General features: G+C 41.7%; 2 protein-coding genes and 1 long non-coding RNA gene across 12 annotated transcripts in view; 2 read left to right on the top strand and 1 right to left on the bottom strand.

Annotated features, from left to right (window-relative positions):
• ABHD3 (abhydrolase domain containing 3, phospholipase) overlaps positions 1 to 5,538 on the top strand; it is a 47,944-nt gene extending 42,406 nt beyond the window's left edge. For all 3 annotated transcript variants that reach the window (XM_039522298.1, XM_039522299.1, XM_039522297.1), the window contains one exon: positions 5,328 to 5,538. In XM_039522298.1, coding sequence (XP_039378232.1) covers positions 5,328 to 5,506 — 179 coding nt within the window. In that variant the 3' untranslated portion in view covers positions 5,507 to 5,538. The remainder of the gene's footprint in view (positions 1 to 5,327) is intronic.
• Positions 1,365 to 5,569, bottom strand: LOC120396987. The gene is made up of 4 exons (XR_005593603.1): positions 5,438 to 5,569; positions 4,280 to 4,358; positions 3,196 to 3,634; positions 1,365 to 1,871 (listed from the first exon to the last, which is right to left on the bottom strand). It is a non-coding gene; the product is annotated as an uncharacterized LOC120396987 (long non-coding RNA).
• A 5,874-nt stretch (positions 5,570 to 11,443) lies between these two features.
• Positions 11,444 to 17,756, top strand: part of ESCO1 (establishment of sister chromatid cohesion N-acetyltransferase 1) — a 52,505-nt gene continuing 46,192 nt past the window's right edge. For 2 of the 8 annotated variants that reach the window (XR_005593601.1, XR_005593602.1), the window contains exons 1-4: positions 11,446 to 11,751; positions 13,367 to 13,471; positions 13,673 to 15,765; positions 16,469 to 16,580. Coding sequence is in view for 5 of the 8 variants with exons in the window: in XM_039522296.1 (XP_039378230.1) it covers positions 13,675 to 15,765; positions 16,469 to 16,580 (2,203 nt within the window). In the remaining 3 variants the exon portion in view is untranslated. Of the gene's footprint in view, positions 11,752 to 12,040; positions 12,208 to 13,366; positions 13,472 to 13,672; positions 15,766 to 16,468; positions 16,581 to 17,756 lie in introns of those variants that run through there. The other 6 variants (XM_039522296.1, XM_039522292.1, XR_005593600.1 and 3 more) reach the window with 6 other exon arrangements.

Here is a 17,756-nt window from a genome sequence, read left to right as displayed (position 1 = left end):
ACCTTGCGTCCTCATTCCCCCCTCCCTCCATGAGCGTCCATTATATTCTTTGGCTTTCCGTTACGCTCGTCACGCAGCTGCGTGATGAGTCTGTGCTATGTTGTCTGTCCGTAGATTTTTTAAAAATACTTTGGACCAGGCGTAAAATTACAGTAATTACCCTAATTAGATGCAGGAGTCTCCGAGCGAGATCACCCTGAGGAGGGTCACTGAAGGAGATAGAGAGCGCATGCTGCGTGAAAGCTAGCACGAACCAGGGCCCGATGCAGCCGTGCTCGGGGAGGCAGTGCTCCCTGAGTTCCTCATGAAAGCCTTGCACGGAAAACTGTGCTACCACGGAGCACCCAATAAGGCAGCTCTCCCCAGGAACCTCCTGCTGATGCTTTTCGATTAACGCAAGGAGAGCTTCGTGGAGATCTCCAAGGATGATTTCTGTTCTATCCCCATATCTAGAGAGACCTCCTTTTCACACAGTTAAGATTCCTGTTATATTAAGAATAAAAGTTAACATGGTTAAAGCACTTACCGACTGCTCCTTCCCCTGATTCAGGGTCCGGGTTAATGGCCGGGGAGGGTTGTTGGGGGATCTCCGTGACGGTGATGAATAGATCCTGGCTGTCGGGGAAACCAGCGTTGTAAGCGCTCTCGCCTGCCTCGTCCTCCACAAACCCTTCCTCATCTTCCCCGTCCGCGAACATCACCGAGGAACTGGCCGTCGACACTGTCCCATCGTCAGAGTCCACGGTCACTGGTGGGGCAGTGGTGGCAGGCTCCGTAGCGTCCGTTTGCCGCTTTGATTTTTTGGTAGCCTTGTCTGGGGTCCTTGATTTTCACGCGGCGCTGCGTTGCATCCCGCCTGTATCCTCTGTCTCTCATGGCTTTGGAGACCTTCTCGTAGGTCTTCGCATTCCCTGTTTTGGAACGCAGCTCCGAAAGCACAGACTCCTCGCCCTACACACCGATCAGATCGAAGAGTTCCCAGTCAGTCTATGTTGGGTCCCTCTTTCTATTCACAGATAACATGAACTCCTCTGCTGGAGAGCTCTGCATCGCTGCAGGTGCTGCGGAGCTCGCCCCGATGTCCAGCCAGGACGTCAGATTCAAAGTGCCCAGACAGGAAAATGAATTCAAATTTTCCCAGGTCATTTCCTGTGTGGCTGGTCAGAGAATCCAAGCTCAGACTGCTGTCCAGAGCGTCAACAGAGTGGTGCACTGTGGGATAGCTCCCGGAGCTACTAAGTTCGATTTGCATCCACACCTAGCCTAATTTGAGCTAGCCATGTCGAATTTAGCGTTACTCCACCTGTCGGGGTGGAGTACCAAATTCGAACTAAAGAGCCCTCTAGTTCGAATTAAATGGCTTCCTGGTGTGGACGGTTGAGCGGTTAGTTCGAATTAACGCTGCTAAATTCGAATTAAAGTCCTAGTGTAGACCAGGCCTTAGAAGAGCTACTTCAGGATTATTCTCGTATCCAGACAACTCCCTGTATGAATCTGGCTACACCTGTCTGCTAGATGAGGTGCAAATCCACCAGATGTGAGTCTGTGTCACTTAACATTCTAATTACAGTTTAGAAGGTTTTATCCCCATTTTCAATTGTTCAAAGCTGATTGACCATAAGAAGTGCAGACACTGCATCTGTTTCCTTTAATTGCACAGCCATTTGCTCTTACATCATCTGTAAATGCAGCTTTTGATATCTTTTGCACTTATAAACATAATGGGAGACATCATGGACTTGATCCATAATCAGAATAATGTGCACAAGGATCTTGATCCAACATGACGAAGCTGTATCTCTTATTTCCAGGCATGCCTCAGTGATGGCAGTTTCAGTTTAAAGTACCTAGTACAGGCATGGCTGATGCAGCTGTATGAAAATACAATAAAATATACAAATCTTGACTGTTCTCAGAGTATATAACTAATAAAAGCAAGTGTCATTTGCATCAAGTATTTTTAACCCCAAGCCATTTTTCTCACCCCTCGTAATCCAGACAATTCATTGTATGAGGAAAGGCATGATATAGCCAATTTCAGCTTTTATTTTGAATTGCCCAAAAAACCTTCATCTGTCCCAAAACAAAACAAAACAGACACTAGTAGTGCTGGTCATCATAGTGTCATATTTGACTCTCTAGGTGAATTATCATTTTCTTTGATCACTGCCTTTCAGTGCCATATTATACAGTGTGACTTAAATTTCTTCATTCTAATGGTCTGCCAGGTGCGGGTAGAGAGAGTGCTATCCCACATCGGAGACTCTGAGCTTGCAGTTTAGTGCCCTGTCAGCATGTCCTTACCATTCCACTCCATTAATATCTGTGCCCTTTTCAGACCACAGTGTAAATTTTACTAAACTATCTTTCTCTCTTCACTCTGTTTTTTTTGGGTTTAAACTTACAACACGACATCATTGTTAAGTTTCACTCTGCATCCCTTTTTGCAGACAATTCAATGGAATGAACCAGTCAGGAGAGACCAAAGAAAAAAAGAGAGGATAAAAAGATTAGGGAGGGGGGAAGAGTCAGAAAATGGGAGTAAGGGATTCATGGATAGACAGTAGAGAAATGAGTCAAAAGAAGGGGATGGAAAACATGAGAGTAGACAATTAGCAAAATTCATGCTGCTCTATGCTTTGAGGTGTGTGGTTTGTTTTGTTTTTTTAATTTGTCAGGGATGGAAGACATAAAGAATAGAATAGCTTTCGAACAAAGGTAGCACTGTCATGCTCCCCAGTGGTACTCAGGGTTGTGAGGCACCTCACCACAACTGTCCTTAGTGTGAAACTGTCTTGCCTGATGCCTGTTATAGCTCAGCCCCCTGAAACCAACAGCCTCTGGCAACAGACAAGCACTGACTTCCAGGTCTCCACAGACCTAACACTCTCTTGTGCAGGCTAGTGACAGAGGTACACCATTTCTCAAGTCCCTCCCTCTGCCAGCGTCCCACTCTGTAGTATCCGTCCCCTGTCACTGGACACTCCCAGAAATACATTGTCTCTGGCTGACTGACACAACTCAGGATAAGGTCCCTTACAAAAACACAGCACTGGAATCTATTTACAAAGATTAAGATGTAAGACATAGTGAGCAAGGACAAGAAGTTACATGTAAAACAAAAGGGATAACATGATTCTTAGAGTCCAAAGTTAACTCTAACAGGCTAAATCCTTGTCTAAAGCAATTTCTCACCTAAAGCAACCTCCCAGCATCACTAGTCCACATGGCCAGGATTCAGTTTTCATGAATGTGAAAAGCGATGTCTTTTTTGCTCCCTCAGTGAAGGATCGGAAAGGGGGCCTTTTTCCTTCCTCATATAGTCCAGTAAATCTTTGACATGCCCCTTTTGAAGTGCATCCCCAGATAAGACTCTTCTCCCTGTTGCTTGTTCTCCAACGTGCTCCGCACCCAGTTGGTTTCACATCCCCCAATCAACCGGTTTTTCCTGTTAGCGCTACATGCAAATAGGGCTTCCATTGTTTTACAATGCTTAATTTACATCCGAGACAGGGATAGGTGAGGAGATATGCTTTGTCTGGCAGAAGAGCTGTTTGTTTATTTCTGTTAAAATATAATGTAATTTTTTTGTAGAACCTAATCACAATTTTTTGTAGTTTTATTTTTTCCATTCCTGAAAAAAAGCATATTTGAAAACTGCAGTTATACACTAAGGGCAGAAGCCTTGTAAATCAGGGCCTTTTGCTATGTAAAAAATAAATACATTTAACACACATTAAACCTCAGTTACTCATTTTTCAATGGCAGCTCCTTTAAATAACTAATCAGTACACCAGGGGTCGGCAACCTTTCAGAAGTGGTGTGCCGAGTCTTTATTTATTCACTCTAATCTATGGTTTTGCGTGCCAGTAATACATTTTAACCTTTTTAGAAGGTCTCTTTCTATAAGTCTATAATATATAACTAAACTATTGTTGTATGTAAAGTAAATAAGGTTTCAAAATGTTTAAGAAGCTTCATTTAAAATTAAATTAAAATGCAGAGCCCCCCACCCAGAGCAGTGGCCAGGACCTGGGCAGTGTGAGTGCCACTGAAAATCAGCTCGTGTGCCGCCTTCGGCACACGTGCCATAGGTTGCCTATCCATGCACTACACCCTGAGCATGAACAATTCCATTAAGCTGCAGTAACATCATGTCATGTCAGATAGTTATTCCATATGAGAATAGTTAGACAGTTGCATTGATCTGTCATTTTGTGAATACATGTGCTTTCTATATTGTTAACATGAATTTAATTTGCCTTTATTTTTCTTTTACCAAGGGTTCTTCTGTAGGTTACCCAGTGGATCAATGTACTAGCCATTCACCTCTGAATACTTTTGGCCATCTGAATTCACTGAAATCAAAAGACAAAATTATTAATTGTAATCTCTATGTATGCATATGCCCAAATCATTGCACAGTTTAGAGTCTAATTTTAGACAGCTGATCTAATTCTGAGTAACTCATTTACTAGCAGTCTCTAACCTAGAGAGGGCCACTAACCTGGTGTGTGACCTTGGGGAAGTCACTCTTGTGTGCGTCTTTCCCTTCCCACTCTTTGCCTGTCTACATTGTAAGCTCTTTTGTGCAGGCACTGTCTCTTGCTAGGGCTCAGATCCTCAAAGGTATTTAGGCACCTAACTCCCATTGAGATCAAAGTACAATGGATTCCAAATCTTGGCTGGGGCCCAAATCTTGGTTGAGGCCTTTAGGTGCTACTGTAATACATATAATACATAATAATGATGATACTAATAACCCTGTACTGATGCTGAGCATTGACATAGTTGTATAAGCACATTGAACATCTCGCTCTTTATAGCTGCTGGCCTTTCACTGTGATAAGCATTGAACTCAGATTCCTAAAGTAAACAAATTCTTACAAGACTATTTACAGAAATATATTAAATACAAAATGTTAAAATGACTGCAGGGTTCATACCTAATCTAACAAGAACAGGATTATTCATTGCCAATCTATCATTTATCTGTTGCCAAATATTGAACCACATATGTTAAACTATGGACCTGATTCTCCTCTCACTTACACTGTTTTTACACCATTGTAAATCTGTATTGGCTTCAGTGGAGTTACACTTAATTTACATCAGTGTGAGTGAGAAGAGGATCAATCAGTGCATCATCTAGAAATTTGCACAAATGAGGTGAGTTAATGATTCAAAGTGGGATATCTTTTGACATCTTAAGATCCCAATCCTGCAATGCCCTTTTCTGTATTTCTGTTGTATGATTAGGATGCATGGTATTTGTTAGAGATAAATAATGAGATGGGGGACTTATTATACTTTTCTTTTCTTTTCAGCTATACCCATAGAAACTGCCAAACAAAATCCAAATGTTGCTTTGGTTCTTACTTCTTGTGGAGGCCACATTGGTTTTCTAGAAGGAATGTGGCCAAGGAAGTGTACTTACATGGACAGAGTCTTCAAGCAGTTTGTGCAGGCTGTGTTTGAGCACGGAAACAAAATCTGCAGCATGTAGCTCTTCTGAGGCATCTTGTCCAGCCCATTGTTTCAGCACAGTGGCATGATCTGACAAGAGCAGCTCAGCCTAATGCACAAATTTTAATTACTGCGTATACAGCAAATAAGCCAGCAGTTGGATGAAATCCATTGCTATGTGCAAAAAATAGTTTTTGCCTAAAATTTTGTAGCAAGAAATAAATATTATGTTGTCACTTTTGTAGTTTTTTAATATGCCTTATCAAGAATGACCTTAAATAAAACAATACTCTAAATATATGAAATTGCACTTAACTAAAACCATTAAGCAAACAGGTTATGATTCCTCAGGGGTTTAATTTAAGACAGTTCATTTTTAGGAGACTCAATTTAGATGACTTGTAATATAACAGTTTTAGTAACTAACTCTCAAAATTACATGTATTATATTTTAAAGCATGTTACAAGTTGATCCATTTCTAAGGGCATTGATGAGAAAAATATTGAAATATGAAAATACAAGGAACATAAAACAGGACTGATTCATCAAAGTAATCTTTAGGTTTAAGCATGGACTGCAGCAGTATTAGACTGATCATTTCATTTACTGTTTTACCTTGTGAAGAAAATATTCAGATTTAGGGCTGTTTTTTTATTATCAATTAATTATTATTTATTTATAATGCCAATACCATATTTGTCTTACATGTTTATTTTTAACATTGTTAGCTAATTTGTAGTATTTATATATTACCAAAGGTTCTGTTGAAATATAGTACTGTAATAAACTGTGTAATTTTAAACCAACATACTTTGTACTTCCTAATTTATGTCATCCTGTGTAGTGTTATATATGTAATACCTATTCCATATAAAGGTGGCAAATAACAAATTGCATAATTCTATAATTTAAGTTTATATTACCCTACAAGAACATATGAGTTTTAAAAAATAATACATTAGAAAGTCAGGAGATTATGACTCTATCAACCTTAAAACCACATTTTCATCTGAACAAGTTGTCTCTGCTATTGTCCCAAGTAATACTTAAAACAAGTAACTGAAAGAAATGGTGGGGGAGAGAAATCTATTTTTTTAAGTTTTCTTGCTTTTTGCACGTGACAGCACTTTGTATATTTTCTTGTTTTGTCGATGCTCTGACAAATACTTGGAGCTACAATGGTCCTCTTGCGCAGTTCTTCTGGCACAAGGGCTGTAAAGCTGGCTTCACCACCTGCCTGAACAGGCATCGGAAAAGAGAGCACAAGGCAAACGATACACCTCAGCATGTTTGGTGGCATTGTTGTTAGCTTGCTCCAAAGAGCCTTCTACATCTCATTGAGTAAGCAAATATATAAAATAAATTTCAGGACATGCTATAAAAAGGATGCTCTGACAGAAAATTGAAATTAGTCAATTAAAAAAAATTGGTGTGTCTTTTTAAGGTTGAACTTTTTAAACAAGGCATTGAATCTCAACCAAATAACAGATATAACCTTAACTCTGCCCTTGTAGAGCCAACACAAGAAAAATGAAATGTAAAAGCCAAATGAAACTGCACATGTTAATACATGAATGATTTTAGAAGCCTTATGTGCGCTCATATCCATTTTCAGAACAAAAGGTTTGTGCACCTACAAGCAGGCTCCGACATGTCACTTAACCAATAAATAAATTATGGAATCAACGCTCTTCATGTTATATTTACATAATTGTGTTGTTCATAGTTCTGTGTTAAACCTCTTTAAAAGACACTTGCTAAGGAAATTTCTTATAGTGCAACTGTAAATCACATAATCAATGGTAGATTTATTATCCTTCCTTTCTTTGCCTCATATCACTTAGGCTCTGATCCTTTAGTTGTTTGAAATCAATGTGACAACTCACATGTTTAAAGCTAAGCATGTGTGTAAGCCTGTGCAGGAATTAAACCTTAACCTAAATATATCTACATTGACACATTTCCCGAAGACCCTTCCGTACCTTTAAAAATACTGAACTTTTGTGCAGTCATTTCTTTTTCATAAGGATAATGAAATTGACTGGAGCAGACTAGTGACAACCAGCTTTAACAACCTGATCTGTATCGCTATTCTGAACCTTTCCCAAAGCAACATGGCATGAGAATGGCTATAGTAGCACTGATGGATGATGTGGTTATGAATAGAAGCCTAATATCAACACTTAACCACTCTGTAGCCTTCCACATAGTCAATTAAAAAACGCCACTGACCTGGGTAACAATTTAACAAGCTAATCAAGACACTGACCTCTGGTATCTGCCCTCCACTCATCAAAGCAGGGTCTTATTTGATTTTTCGCTAAATTTAGATTGAAATAGTGGTGAGACATTTTGGAGGTACAGGTTTGCCAGGAATCTATTCTCTTTCTCCTTCATCAAGCTATTTTGGGTGCTTGATTTTTGGAATTGCTCTTTTAAAATCTAGCAAAAGCCTAAGTGCCAGATGTATTTTCTTTCTTTTTGTTTTTAATAAAATGTACCTTTTTTAAGAACAGGATTGGATTTTTGGTGTCCTAAAAGGTTTGTGTATATGTTGTTCAATTTACTGGTGGCAACAGCTAATTTCCTTTGTTTTCTTTCTCAGCTCTTCCCCGGAGGGGTGTGTCTGAAAGGGCTTGAGGGTACCCCACAGAGAGGAATTCCCAAGTGCTCCTTCCTGTGTTCAAGTTTTTTGCATTTGGGTGGTGGCAGCATTTACCAAGCCAAGGTCAGAGAAAAGTTGTAACCTTGGGAGTGTAATACAAGCCAGGAGTGGCAAGTATTAATTTTTAAAATCCTTGAGGGCCTCCACCTCTGCACCTGAAGTGCCAGAGTCGGGATTCAGCCTTGACAGTTTTATTCAAACTTTTGGATTTAATATATAACAGCAATGGTACATTCTTTAGGGCTTCCCATCATATGGTAAAAAAGTTTGTTATCTTACATTCACCCAGATGATGTTACCGTCTCTGCATACTTCATGTTAACAATAAAAAGAAGGGAAAATGTATCTGTGAATTTACATTCTTAACATGAAGTATGCAGAGATGCTTCTAACATTTTCCAGGAGGTTTACAAGCTCCCAAATGATTACGGTATCCTGCTTTTGGAAGCTATCTTGTAGGTTATTGTAACACAGAAGCAGAGCACATGTTGGTACATTAGTTGTAAAGTCATACTGGATTACGGTGAGTTAAAGGAGAACCTCTATAGGGAGTTATAAATAACATTTCCTGCTATCAGCTATTTTACAAAACTGCCGCTGCTGAAAATTTCCATCAGTCCAGGACAAATTGTGCTTCACTGAAGCGTGCATGGAAAGAGGATCTTACAAAATAAGGTAAATTCTTCATTTCAATTTCACTAAATGACAAATTAGGATTTAGAAGCAGAGTAAAACATCACTATACTGCTAACTCTATTCAGCAATTTTCTTCCCAAACAGTATACTGTACAAATGCGAGGGCTGAGGAATACAGATAAACTATAGAATATCCTGAGGTTGAAATATTATAGAAAGCCATTTATTAGAGGGGATTAAACAAGTTAATTAAAACATTCTCAAAATGCCCACTTTAAAAAATATTACTAATAAACTGACAGATTTTGCTCAGAAATTCCATTCTATACACAGAGAGTAAGTGCTGAAAGTTTGGGAAAGATACATGAAATCACTAGTTTAGTTTCCATTGCAGCGTCCAAAACAAGATACTTCAACAGAAGATGGCATAAAGTCATAAATGAACAACTTCTATCATAGCCTGCCCTTAAGAGAAGATATAGATTGGCACAAATCCTGGAACATGAGGGTTTATCTCTCTTCTCACTTTTTCATTTCCTTCTAATGTAGGTTGTAGATGTTCTCATTATATATTTATACAGATAATCTTTATTTTATCCTAGTAAACGCTTGACCTTAGTGATATCACATTTATGAGCTCCAGATGTTAATCACGTGCTGTATGTATATTAAAAAAAATGTATCCTTTGATTCGTTTTCTTCTTATTACTTTGCTGATAGAAAATTTGCTGAATGGCAATGACAAACTAGAATAGTAATTTGGGAATAATTTATGTCATATGTAGTACATATAATTGAAATAAATATCATCTAATTGTGTGCATATTGTCCCTTTTCCTCCCTACCCACCTTTTTCAACTGTCTTTAAATTATTAATTCCTTGGGGCAAGACTTGTGCCCTCTCTTCTGTTTGGAAAGTACTTTATTACTAGAAATAAATTTAAACAAAATATTACTGTTGCCTTATTGTTGGGTCTTATAGAGATGGAAGAAAAGGAGATACAGCAGTGATGAGCTGCCAAAATCTTAGGAACCGGTTCCCTACTGGGTCTTCGGCGGCATGGCTCCGGCGGCTGAAGGACCCGCCACCAAAGACCTGGTAGGGAACCGCCCAGTGAGTACATCCCCCACCCATGTCCTGCCCCCCTCAGAAACCACAACCCATAACCCCCCCTGCCCCGCTCCTTGTCCCCTGACCACTCCTTCCCGAGACCCCCAACCCTAACTCCCCCCCAAGACCCCACCCCCTGCCAAACTCGCCCCGTTCCCTGACTGCCCCGACTCCATCCACCACCACCCCAACAGACCTCCGGAATTCCCATGCGGCGCCTACCCAACCCCCCCCCTTCCCCATCCCCTGTCTGCCCCCCCCAGAACCTCTGCCCGATCCAACCCCTCCCACCCGCTCCCTGTCCCCACCTTATCCAACCCCCCCTGGCCCTGGTCCCGGCCCTGGCCCTGGCCTCTTACCCCCGCCGGGGCTGGGCCTGGGCCGGAGCCGCGCCGTGCAGCCAGAGTTGGGGCCGGGGCCAGGCAGCAGCTGGAGCCGGGCCGGGCCATGCGGCGCCTGGAGTCCTCCTCACACCCCGCCCCCACCCCAGCTCACCTGCAGGAAGCAGGGGAGTGGGAGGAGAAGCCGGGGGGAGCGTCAGGGGAGGAGGCGGAGCTAGGTGAGCTGGGGCCAGGAGCAGGGCAGGGAGCTGCCAGAGATTTTGTTAAATTTAAAAGCCCTTTTAGAACTGGGACAACCGGTTCTAAAAGGGCTTCTAAATTTAACAACTGGTTCCCGCGAACCGGTGGGAACCGGCTCCAGCTCGCCACTGGATACAGGTGGAAGAAAATAACACACTAAGGAGAATGGCAGACAAGCAGAGGGGAGACAGAGTGCACATGGTAAAATATTAGGGGGAAGATGAACGTGGGGCTGGCAGTGATAGACTGCAGATGGCATTTTTGAGGCAGGCTGCCTATGTGATAAGAACTGGAGAATGCACAGCAGAGAAAGCACAGGAGGAAGAGGACTAGAATTGCCAACCCTCCCAGATTGGCCCAGAGTTTCCAGGAATTAAAGATTAATCTTTAATTAAAGATTATGTCATGTGATGAAATCTCCAGGAATACATCCAACCAAAATTGGCAACCCTAAAGAGGACAGCAAGAAAGAGTGTGGGGGACCTAGGATGGGATGGAAAGACTCTTTCAAAAGAAGTGTGAAGAGGACAGGACTGAAGTCCCAGAGCTACAAGTGGGTGCCACTGTCTGGAAGGCACGGCCACGCATCGTGTGTGTGTGTGTGTGGGGGGACTTCTACCAGTGTAAACGGAAAAAGGAGTTGAGACGTGAATTAGTATTGCTGCCTTTTAACATCCTTGGCTTTGTCCTTTTCTGTTATGAGAAGGGCAACTGGCACTCGGGTGACCAGACAGCAAGTGTGAAAAATTGGGACAGAGGGTGGGGGTAATCGGTGCCTCTATAAGACAAAACCCTCTCTCAGACAGCCCCAAACCAGGCAGGGGACTGGGTCGGCCCCGTTCCGGCCGCCAGGGGCCGCTCTGACTACACCCAGGCCTCTCTCCCTCCTGCCAGCTGCCGAGCCGCCTCGTGAGCAATAGTAGGGCTCACGTCTAACAGCCACCGACGGAAGTTACGTTGTGCCGGGAAGCGGTTTCCGGATTCGGGATCAGAGAGAAACAACAACAAGCGTCGCAGCCTGGTAACCGTCATAAATCGGGGCGGGGCAGAGGCAGGGTTGTCTCTGTGCCCGGATGTGAAGAGATTCCATCCACTTGCTTCTGCTCTCTAGAGAGGCTGCAGGCTTCTGGGTGACATGGGAAAGGTGCACGAGCGACAGTGACCTCGCGCCACTCACCCGGCTTACGCGAGCGCCTGCCCCTCCCCCAGCTCGCGCCGCGTGACCCCGCTCCCCACAACGGCCAGGAGAGCGGCTCGCGCTGCGAGCGCGCACCGGAGGAGACTCGCTGAGGTAAGTGACCGCGGGCCCCCCTCCCCCCGGCCAGAGGCTGAGCGGCCGCGGGCCCTTCCCTCGTGATCGAGCCGCTTCCCCCAGTGCCTCAGTCCCGGTTGCCGCCGCCTCTGGTTCCCAGGCTCAGTGGCTGGTGGGGGAGGGGAGGAAGATGACCCTGGAGCGCGACCCCTTCGCCCCTGAACGCTGCCCTCGGTCACAAACGGCCGCTGCCCCGCGGCGGGTCTCCGCGCCCCGAGGTCCATGAGGAGACGCCCCCGCCCCCGCTTTGGTTGTTACTGGGAGACTCAGGCTCGGGCCCCTGGGGTAGGCTTTGAGCCCCTCACCCCCGTGGGGGCGGGGTGCAAAGTCTACAGGCCGCAAATGATTTCTGTGTCAGCACGCGGGTGATGCCCGCCTCTTGTCGCGTAGCTTGAATCCGGTCCCGCTGAATCCCGCCACAGCTCGGAGCCAACTGTGAGGGAGGCTGGTATTTTCCGTCTCTTTCCTGAGCCAGGATCGTTGATCAACCTATAACTGGCAGTCCCTAACCACTCTCCCACTTCCTCCAACCTCTGCGCGGCCTTAGACTGCAACCTCCTTGGGGCAGAGACTGGGCCCTGCCTGCATGTCCAGAAAGCTCCTAGTGCTGCTAGACTTAAATGAGAACGAAGGGAGGAGTTAAACCGCAGCAGCTGTGTGTGGAAGAGGGTGGCACTTGAGTTGGATCCTCTTTGTTTCCACTGACAAACCTGTCCTCCATGTAACTCATGGGGGGGCGGGGGCAGAAGTGGTAGTGGACTCTCTTCTGCTCTGTGTATTGCTAGGGGAAAAAAAATCAAGACTGCTGTGACTAGCCTTTAAAACTGCAGACAGACAGTGCACAGGGCATACTGCTCACCTTATGAGGATCAACATTTGAACACCTTGAGATGGTGTAACAGGCCTATAAAATACATTTATTAGCAAACAAAATAGTTTTTTACAAGCTAATGCAAGTATCTATACATAGGTTTGTGTGCTATGGCACTTGATAGTCAAATTTCTTACTAACAGAAATCATAGCTTCCCTACTGATTAATGTGAGGAATGATGAAAGGCTTGGAGGTAAAGCTTATCCACATAACTGCTTCTGTGTCCTCAGAGGCTACTTGATTTTTTGATTATGGAGTTAATTGGGAGAAGTGCTAACAGTCTGATGCTATAACATTTCGGAGGTTGGGAGTACAAAAGTGCATCATTAGTCTCTGTGAGGGATACATATGAGAGCATATAGTGTTGCTTAACAGTGGCATCTGACTATTGTACTGATGGGGCTTCAAAAAGTGCCCTGTCCAGTCCTCTGCTCCTTGGGGCTTTGGGTAACGGAATGCAGAGCTACAACTGCAAATGAAGGGTCCTGATTTAAAATTCTGTCATGAAGACAGAATATGGAGGGTTGCATAAAGTCCACATGTCACTTTTGCCTGAGAGTTTCATACTTTAAAGCTAATTATTATTTGAAAGAATGAAAAAGTGTAATATAGGTGGTCAGGAGCTATATGCCTGAATTCAGAGACTGAGAAATAGAAGGGAAAAGTTAACAAACCAAACACACTGGATCTAAATATCTCCATAAATGTTTTATTCTTTATAGGTGACATGTAATGCCTTGTCTACAACCAAATTTATAAGGAATGCTTTTGGCACAGCTTGATAAGTTACTTTTTCTGAAACATCGATCGCTTCTTATAAAATACCTGTAAGTAAAATAAATGTAGTATACTAAACTTAAAATGGCATAACAGATTTTGCTTTCTGATCGTGACTAGTACACACTGATAGTAAATAGACAAAATTAATAATCCAGTATGTCTCCTTTTGTATAATATGGCTAATGTACATTAACAATAGAAGTAGCTGAAAAAATTTGTAGAAATTTGGTTCAATTGTTGTTTTGCAGAAATGGCAGCCCAAAAAAGGAAGTCTGCAATAGCAGAATCTTCTGCTAAACGTCGGAAGCTAGATAGGAACAGCAAATCATCAACAAAGAAAGAAAAAGAGGTGTCAGCCACGAAACATGTCATAAATAAATCAAAGCCAAATAAAAGTGCAATGCAGAAGAAAGCAGTGCTTAAAATCTTGGTCAAACCTAACAGGTCAGTGGTAAATAAAGCCATCAATAATTGTGCTAGGCAGTCCTCCCATTCTAAACTAGTGCAGAAACATTCAAAGCAGTGTGAACTTCAATTAAAGAAAAGATCCAGTAAAACAGTACCTATGAAAAAATCATCCCTGAAATCATTAAGTAGGGTATCTACTACAAAAACACCCTCCAGATCTTCAAAAATAAACCATACTACTTTCTTGAAATCTACAAAGACTTCCTCCAAAACAGGTCCTGAAGGGAAGGACAAATGTGCTTTACAAACCAAAGTTTCAGTTGAAAGCAAGAGACGGCAATTAAAGTCAACTTCAGATATTAAAAAAAATTCATTGAAACCTCAAAGTATTAGGCAATCTGTCTTGCAGTCTGTAAAAACTTTAAATGAATCTACACTTAAGAACATACACGTGGATATGAAATCTGTTAAGGGAAATCCTACAGAAGGTAATTCTTCTTCTACAAGTACTAGAGCTGTAAAAATTACTGATAAAAATTTAGGGATACAAGTTCAGAGTCCTAAAAAGAATCTTGCAAAAAAGTCAACTTCTCAAGATGCTGAACAACCATTGATTAAATCTTTCGGTGACAACAAACGTGAACCTGAATTAGGAATGCGCATGATGACAAGATCATCAGGCACAAACACTAAAATAGCTGTCAAAGACACACAACAGCAACCAAAAGCCACAAAAAATAAGGAAGTGTGCCAGAAAAAGTCAGTACAAGACATTCCTATGCCAAGACACATCATTATCGCAGATGAGCAACTAACCAGGCGATCACATAGATTGCAGCAGTTATCAGATACATCAGCAAGATCCCTTCGTAATAGAGAAATTAAAGAAGAAAAAGCTTCAGAAGTGCAACAGGGCACTCAAACAAAAGGATGTATTCAGGGTACTAGAGTTGAAACAGTTAAACCTCCTAAGCAGAAAACAGAACAGAAAAATAAAAAAACAAAATCTAATTTTATAAGTGGAGATGAAGAAATAACTGTAGGAATAACCAGCTCTCTTCCAGAGAAAAAATGTAAAATGGACCATAAAACCAATGATTCCAACAGTTCTCAGCATAGCCTGCAAGGCTCAAGATTATTTCTTGATCATAAAAAAGTAGAAATAGTAAGTCCTCTTCAACCAACTTCTATGACCATAAATAAGGAAAAACAACCAGTGCATCAGAATGTGAAAAGCAGTGTAAAAGCAAAGAGAGTTTCGCAGCCACCTGTAAATGAAAAAGATCTAGCCAATCAGCCTGAGAACGTTGTGAAGTCCAAACGGGTAAGCATTCTTGAACTCTGTGAAGAAATTGCAGGTGAAATTGAGTCAGATACAGTAGAGGTGAAAAGAGATTCTCCCAACACTGAATATAGAAAAGGAGAAGAGAAACATGCAGAAACGCAGTTGTCTCAGACTGTAATGCTTACTCAGAAGGAACCAAATCAGAGCACTCAGTGCAAGCGTTTTTTCCCCAGCAAAAAAGGAATACCTGTCAAATGTGTTCTGAATGGCAGAAATAGTCCTGCAAACAAAAACTCTAAGTGGACCAAAATTAAACTAATGAAAGCTAATAATATACATCAAAATAAATTAAACTCTGCAAGTGTTCCCAAGCTGGATTTGTTAGAAACTAAAATTAAAGTTCCAGAATCAAGTCAAGCAACGGGTGCAGAAATACAGCTTTCAAAGGCCCAAGGTAAATTGTCAGTGACAAAGCCATGTGAGAATAAAAGTGCAATTCATGTACAGGAGAAATTGGGAGCAGTTTCTTCTGAAACAGTCAGAGCTAAAGATGTGACACCAGAAACAAAGCAACCCACAAAAAAAGTTGCTGAAAACGGCTTGTTGGATAATCGGACAAAACATGTTCCTGAGCCAACACTAGATGAGGTAATTCTTTTTATTTATGGAATGTGGTGGGAGGATACTTTCCTAAACTTATTCTAGTACCTAACAGTGCTATCTGTGCTCGTGTAACTAGCTTTATCAGTAACATATTTTGTGCAACTAAAACATTTCAGTACAGGAACCTTAATCTGCTATTGAGTTGACTTGTGATTCTGCTCTAAGTCAAATAGGAAAAGAAATCGGTTACTTATTACTAAGGGTAATAGTTTTAAAAAAATAAAATTCTCCTCCAGTAACTCAAGTGCATAGCACAACAAATCAAAATGTCATAGCTGATTAATTTAAAATACCGTATCTATCTTTTGCTGAAAATATACATTAAGGGGAATGGGAGGACAAAGTACTACTTATGCTCATGATTAGGTTTGTTTAAATGTAATGTTCTAAGAACACAGGAGTACATGTAATAACCATATTCTTTCCAAATAAGCATCCATATGCACGGAATGTGTAATGTAACAAAATTTTGCCACATCAGATAGTGCCACAGATATATACATGGGGTTGCTTATCAGTTCATTAAGCAAAGTCTTAGAGAGAACTGGGGAAAGTGTTAAACTGATCTTGTAGGAACTCAGTAATGGTTTTACTCATAAAATATTTAATTAATGAAATGGGCACAGAACTTAGAGAGAGATGGAGCCGTTTGACTTTGATCTATCATCTGTTCTGTTGTGTTGTTCAGAGTTTTAGCTTGCATTTGGATACAAGTCCAGAAAGCACTCCGGTGAAAAGTACTCCAGCAGCACCACAACCACCTAAGCAAGCCAAAAAGGAGATAGAGAGTGACTCTCAAGGTAAAAAATCTAAACTGTAAATTCTGTGCACTCTGAGAGGTCTGTTAATGATGGTGATGAAGGAATCCTCTTCTTGCTTTTCAAATAGGAAGGTTACAAAATTTATTGGTGTCAGCAGGGCATGAAAACTTACCTTGCAGTCCTAGAACGAAGCCTACTATCAAGGTGAAAAATATGGTATCTGGCAACCATGCCCTCCAGAGCCACATCCCCAGTAATTTAAAAGAATAAAAGTTATGTACTCAGTTTAAAAGTAATATACCAACAGCACTTGTTGATACCTAATTTTTGGGCTATATTCGATTATTACTGGTGGAATTAATCAAGTATATTAGAATAGTATTTGGCCAGTTACAACAACGAGTTGCATCATATATTATATCTGATTAATATTTTTTGGTATTCATGTCAGTAAAATCAGATGTTAATTGAGTACTAGTCTACCAAATTGACTTATTTCATCTTTTGCTCTTTGTTTTTACCTTCTTTTCCTTCCTGTATTCACTCAACTCTTTTTTTTGCCAGTAACTGATCATGGCTTGTGAGTTGTCATTAGTGTCTGTTTTCTTTTTTTTCCCCCTCTCTATTTATTCTCAACTTTCTTTTAACTACTTCTCCCTCCGTATACTCTCTCAGCATTATTCTCCTTATTTATCTCATCACCCATTCTTTCTCTCCCACCCTCCTTCATCTGCACATCTACACACAGGACTTGGAATTTTTACCAGGTACCTAATAGTAAGGAGACTTATTCACTTGATCATGAACTGTTACAAAAAGTGGGGCAATGCTCAGGTGAAAAGCTTTGCTCCCCTGCAGCAGCTGAGAAAAGGAAGGGTGCTTGAATTTCTTTCAGGATGCTGATCCCTGGGCTCTATTCAATGGTTCCATCTTTCCTGTCAGCTTCTGGCTAGTAGATGTCTGATAAACTTGAAACTCCGCCTTCTCAGGCTGCTGGAAGAGGAGCTGCATTCTCTGTGTTCTCCTTTTGTATCTGAGTCTTCTGGTTGCTGAAAGGGTTCCCCTACTCTCAAAGATTTTTATCCATATCTTTTGATTACCACTGCCTTATTTCTAACAGTATACATCTCTTCTCTCACCCTCTTCACTTATTTGTATCCATCTCTTCTCAAGGAGGAACTAGAGTTACTACTTTTTACCTCCCCTTCTCCACCA

Source organism: Mauremys reevesii, linkage group 2 (assembly GCF_016161935.1).
Source record: "Mauremys reevesii isolate NIE-2019 linkage group 2, ASM1616193v1, whole genome shotgun sequence".
NCBI lineage: Eukaryota > Metazoa > Chordata > Testudines > Geoemydidae > Mauremys > Mauremys reevesii.
This window is presented reverse-complemented; position numbering and strand designations above follow the sequence as displayed.